The sequence below is a fragment of the Nannobrachium achirus genome (assembly GCF_963921795.1).
Source record: "Nannobrachium achirus genome assembly, chromosome: 8".
Lineage (NCBI taxonomy): Eukaryota > Metazoa > Chordata > Actinopteri > Myctophiformes > Myctophidae > Nannobrachium > Nannobrachium achirus.
Window position 1 is genome coordinate 60,480,473 of NC_137817.1, and position 6,000 is coordinate 60,486,472.

General features: G+C 45.2%; 1 protein-coding gene across 1 annotated transcript in view; it reads right to left on the reverse strand.

The window, feature by feature from the left end:
• Positions 1–5,764, reverse strand: part of grik4 (glutamate receptor, ionotropic, kainate 4) — a gene marked incomplete at both ends in the record, with an annotated part of 229,676 nt that extends 223,912 nt beyond the window's left edge. Inside the window, one exon of the mRNA XM_080732047.1 lies at positions 5,683–5,764. Coding sequence (XP_080588173.1) covers positions 5,683–5,764 — 82 coding nt within the window. The remainder of the gene's footprint in view (positions 1–5,682) is intronic.
• Between the last annotated feature and the right edge of the window lie 236 nt (positions 5,765–6,000).

The window sequence follows — 6,000 nt, forward strand, 5'->3', positions numbered from 1 at the left end:
GTCAGTTAGGTCACCTGGAGACACCTCAGCATGTCAACAGTGGAGAAAAACCCTTTGTGTGTAAACAGTGTGACAAGGGTTTCAGTCAGTTAGGTCACCTGGAGACACACCAGTTTGTCCACACTGGAGAGAAACCCTTTGTGTGTAAAGAGTGTGACAAAGGTTTCAGTAAGTTAAGTAACTTGAATGCACATCAGCGTATTCACACTGGAGAAAAACCCTTTGTGTGTAAACAGTGTGACAAGGGTTTCAGTCAGACAGGTGAGCTGAAGAATCACCAGCGTATCCACACTGGAGAAAAACCCTTTGTGTGTAAACAGTGTGACAAGGGTTTCAGTCAGTTAGGTAACCTGAAGACACACCAGTTTGTCCATACTGGAGAAAAGCCCTTTGTGTGTAAACAGTGCGACAAGGGTTTCAGTGTGTTAGGGACTCTGAAGAAACACCAGCGTATCCACACTGGAGAAAAACCCTATGTGTGTAAACAGTGTGACAAGGGTTTCAGTGAGTTAGGGACTCTGAAGAATCACCAGCGTATCCACACTGGAGAAAAACCCTATGTGTGTAAACAGTGTGACAAGGGTTTCAGTGAGTTAGGGACTCTGAAGAATCACCAGCGTATCCACACTGGAGAAAAGCCCTTTGTGTGTAAACAGTGCGACAAGGGTTTCAGTGTGTTAGGGACTCTGAAGAATCACCAGCGTATCCACACTGGAGAGAAATCCTATGTGTGTAAACAGTGTGACAAGGGTTTCAGTGTGTTAGGGACTCTGACGAAGCACCAGCGTATCCACACTGGAGAAAAACCCTTTGTGTGTAAACAGTGTGACAAGAGTTTCAGTGTGTTAAGTACCCTGAGGAAGCACCAGCGTGTCCATACCGGGGAAAAAGCCTTTCCAGTGTAAACAGTGTGACAAGGAAAAAGATTTAAACAATAACGTTCTCAATAGAAGCGTAAGGTAGTGTCCACTCCACATGAATGAACTGCAAACTGTTCCTGTTCGCTGGTGACAAAGGTTGAGGAAGCTCTCAGCTCAGAAATCACCAAAATTCGTAGGCCTACTTGGCTTACAGATAACAAACTGCACTACACCTTGGTAAAACAGAATCCATTCTTTTTTGGACCAGACATTCTCTAAGTGAGATAAATGTAAACGATTTCAAGGTCAAAGTTGATGATACAGTAATCTCTAGCAAGGAAGAGATTACCCATTTGGGCTGTATTCTTGACAAATACCTGTATGGGGATAGCATGGCAACAATGATGATCAAAAAAGTATATAATGGTGACCTCACAGAGAATGCTGCTTCCTGATTGGCTATGTTGATCGTAATAATTTTGCTTCTTCCTGATTGGCAATGTTTAGGCTCTGTTGGCTACTGCTGCTTATCAGATGCGCAGCAGATACACTCCGTTACTTAAAGCTCTCAACTATGGATATAATACATTTATTCCATTGTATTGTAGTGACTCGACTTGAGTTGACTCGGTGGGGGTCCCGAGTCTCTTAATTGGTCCGAGACCGAGTCGAGTCCAAGTCAAATTAAGGGGGAGACCGAGACGAGACCGAGTCAATGAAAATTTGGACTCGAGTCCTGACTCGAGACGAGTCAATGACTCGAGTACTACAACACTAGTTGTGAGCATGTAGATCGGCTATTTTCTGAAACGTGTTATACTAAATGTAATGCCCCAACTCTTAGTGCTCGTCAGGGTGGGGGGGATCCCCAGTTAAAATATGATTATTTTGGAAGTCACGGCCTGAAAAGGTGAGAACCACTGCTATAGAGGGGGAAAAGCAGACCAGGTAAAGAGCCAAAGTTCAAGTTTGCAAAATATTGAGGGGTTTTGTGATTAAAGGGCGATGAAACCCTGGATTGATTGTGTAGTTTTGATTTCCGTTGAGTTCTGGTCAAAAACTACATGTAAACATACAGTATATCGTCGTTGTCGGGTGAAAACCTTGTATGTCCAACAAAAACGTTTTGCATTTATCATTTTAAAAAATGATTTAAAAACTAGTGAAAACAGCCGATCTACAAGCACACAACGCCTCGCACCGCGAGGCGTTGTGTGCTTGTAGATCTGCTGTTTTCACTACTTTTGTGCGACGGCCTTGTACGATGAAGCAGGGCTTTGCTTTGAGAAAGAACGTACAAATTTGAAACTTGGAGATACAAGGTTTCCATCCGTCAATGACGATATGCAAACTTAGAGAAACCGAGACTACTAGTTTCTTTGACCGGGAGTGTCCCGCTTTGGTTTGAACTAATTTGCTAATGGATGCCCGTTCCATTCTGTACATTTGCCAAACACAGAGTAGACACAAAACAGGTACAGTAGCTCCTGTGCCCCTCTGAACAGTGCTAGGATATTGGCTACAGCGTGTAGGTACTGTTGGCAGGGGACATGACAGAGGCAGGAGGTGTTTTTGGCCCAGATATGTTCAGAGAGAGGGCCAGGCAGTGACATTACACCAGCCAGCCAACCAGGCCTCTAAGGGCAGCAGTGTTAGCTGTTTGTGGAGGTGTGTGTGCAGGGGCGTCACAAGTGGGGGGGAAATGTGGGACTGAGTTACTAGGGCCCAAGGTGGAGGGGCCTCAATTATTTTTATACTTCAACTATTGAAAAATAGCAGATCTACAAGCTCACAGCGCGGCACCGAGTGCCGTGCTGCGAGCTTGTACATCTGCTATTTTTGAAAAGTCGAGAAAATGAGTGCAAATCTTTGAACATGTGCATTTTTGTAGCAAACATTTGTAACTCAAATGTTTTAAATGTTTTGAGATGGGGTCCGTGGCCAAATACATATTGAGCACCACTGACATAGAAACATAGGTTTTTCAAAAAAAAAACTTAGAAGGATTGTTGAAAAATATTCCAAGACTTGCTTGTATATCTGCTATATTTCAATAGTTAACGTACAAACTAATGCATAATAATGCGTCCCCAATTCCCCCTATGAAGAGCATTCATGGGGGGCCGGCAGTGAATCCTTGTACCCACGGCCCAGAATTTGGTGCGACACCCCTGTGTGTGTGTGTGTGTGTGTGTGTGTGTGTGTGCGTGCGTGCGTGCGTGCGTGCGTGCGTGCGTGCGTGCGTGCGTGCGTGCGTGCGTGCGTGTGTGTGCGTGCATGCGTGTGTGTGCGTGTGTGTGTGTGTGTGTGTGTGTGTGCGTGCATGCGTGCATGAGTGTTCTGTTTACACAATGCTGGACCCCCTCCAACTGTATATAATTTCCCCTTTTTCAACGGTGTTATATTTTGACACTTGCTTTGGCAATGTAAACGTACAGAATGTTTTCTCATGCCAATAAAGCTCCTTTGAATTGAATTGTGTGCAAGTAGAATGTGTGTTCCCGTGCACTCTCTCTCTCTCTCTCTCTCAGTATTGATCATAGCTACAAGAAAAAAGGCTCAGTGAAACATTTGTGAAAATAAATGAAAATGTCTTTGTGGCAGAGAGAGAGAGAGAGAGAGAGAGAGAGGGAGAGAGAGAGAGAGAGAGAGAGAGAGAGAGAGATTCTCCTCTTTCCAACCAAGCCTGGTTAGTGTGGGTAGGCCATGGGTTAATATTTTATAATACACTTAAAAAGGTTACCATGGCAAAGCCCTCACCTCAAGTCATTTATGTTGAATTGTAGCCGATACCTTATTGGGAATACCAGTTAATGTAGAACAAGGGACACAAAATACCTCCCTCTGCCCTGTATCTCTCGCTTGTTCTTGTCTCATGTTTCATAGATTTCTGTTTGATTTGCATCTTATATATACATTCCTCCTATTGCCGCATCCCACTTCCAAGCCCATTCACGCCCCCTTTACATCGACTTCAACTCATAGGTAGTCGTCTAGGACGTAAGGAATACCGCCCATAACGCTATCATTCGCCCCCCGTCGCCATGGTGACAGCCCTCCATTGGCTCATTCCCAGCTATGGGACCGGCGGATCCAATTTCAACAGAGGGGGGCGTCGCCAGAAGCACGCACACACACACAAGTGGAGTGAAATTTGACACCACTGTGTTTGCATGTGCGTGCTGCTGCTGCTGCCTCCACAGTGAGTGCAGAGAAATAGCAGAGGCATAACAGTCACTTCTCTCCAGTGCGTCCGGCCGTCAAATATGTCCGACCGGAAACGTGCGCTGCGCCACAATAGTTCCGCCACAATAGTTCCGCCACAATAGTTCCCCCCCCCCCCCCCCCCCCCAATTTTTTTTTTTTTTTAATTTTTTTTTTTTTTTTTTTTTTTCAAAAAACGTTTTTTTTTTTTTTTTTTTTTTTTTTTTTTTAGTAAAGAAGCGGGCGTGGACTCTAGATGTGAGCCTCTAGTACAGTACAACACTGTTATTCACAGACACCATGCAACATACTGTATAGCCAGCCACACGCTAGGGCATTAACTACTTGATTTGATTTGTTTTGTCTCTACGCACCACAGTCTGGAAAGCCTCCTATCTCCAAGGGGAGGTGGGACATAGAAGCGGCTTTCACACATCCTTGGCTTCCGATTGGTCTTTGGTGATGTCTGTCAAACTAACACACCAGTATGCTGAGTGTGTTTATGATGACGTTGCTACGATAGCCCTACTCTGATTCGTTGGAACAACAACCAATCAGCAACGACGACGCCTACGTCTAAACTTGCTTCCTGAAATACGAGTCAACTGAATCATTTCCAGAATGTGGTGCGTAGAGACAAAACAAATCGCGGAACGGAGCAAACAGGCTGGCATCCAGGCTAACGGTTTATAGTTCTTCTATTTCGTGCAGCACTTGCTCCAACCGTTGGCATGTTTTAAAGCTAATCACATATCAACCAATGTCTGACAGATAACCTCAAATATCAGCAGGATCATCACTTTAAACCTGTAAAAAGTACAGCATTTTTGTGACCTTTAGGTCGCAGTTACTATCAAAACCTCCACCGGCAGTCAGTCTGTCCGTCACGTCACACTTTTGCCCTACTCATATGGCACCCCTCATTTCTCACATGGCCCTCTTCTAGTGCCACCATGAGGCAGATTCTTGCAAAGCACATTTTTGGACACTTCTCCTACAGATTTTGCCCTAGAATCATGCAAAGCGGTACACAGTATCTTTAAAGTCATGTCATCAACATGCATCTGTCCCGTTTCCCATATTCCCTCCTGATTGGCTACCATTGCCTTCTAAAGTTTGTGTATGCGACCTGACGGTCGCTTATCTCCCGATTTAGGGAGTCTTACGGTATCCTTACATTGTGTATTAATTCACCCATTCACACAACAAAGGTGGAAGAGGCAACCATGCTAATGCTCATCGGGAGTTATTAGGTGTCTTGCTCAAGGACCCTTCAACACAAAGACACGAGGAGTCTGGAATCGAACCAGGAAACATTTCCAAACAGCAGTGAAACAGCAGTTGAACTCCTGAGCTACTGCTACCCCAAGAAAGAAGACTTCCTTGGACAACAATGATAATGCATGTACCACGTTCAGTCAGAGATATTCAGTTGTTAAAATGTACCTATTCTGAAGGAGAGCGGACCACCGGAGGTGTTAAAATGTACCTATTCTGAAGGAGAGCGGACCACCGGAGGTGTTAAAATGTACCTATTCTGAAGGAGAGAGGACCACCGGAGGTGTTAAAATGTACCTATTCTGAAGGAGAGCGGACCACCGGAGGTGTTTAAATGTACCTATTCTGAAGGAGAGCGGACCACCGGAGGTGCTTCTCATCCACATGGCTAAGAACAGCAGAGGCGTCCAGGCTGCGAGCATCTTCTATGACTCTTCATGGGTCCTGCCCCGGGGTTGCCCCTGTCACAGCCACCTGGAATACAGAGGAGCACACTGTATGAATTATACATCACTTATAGCATCACAAGGACACGGTGGACATACCGATGAACCCAGATACGATGATTTACATGCCCTCATCTAAAGACACGCGCCGGCAAGCATACACGCACACAGGGACGTCACAAGGGGGGTAAAAGTGGGACTGAGTTATCAGG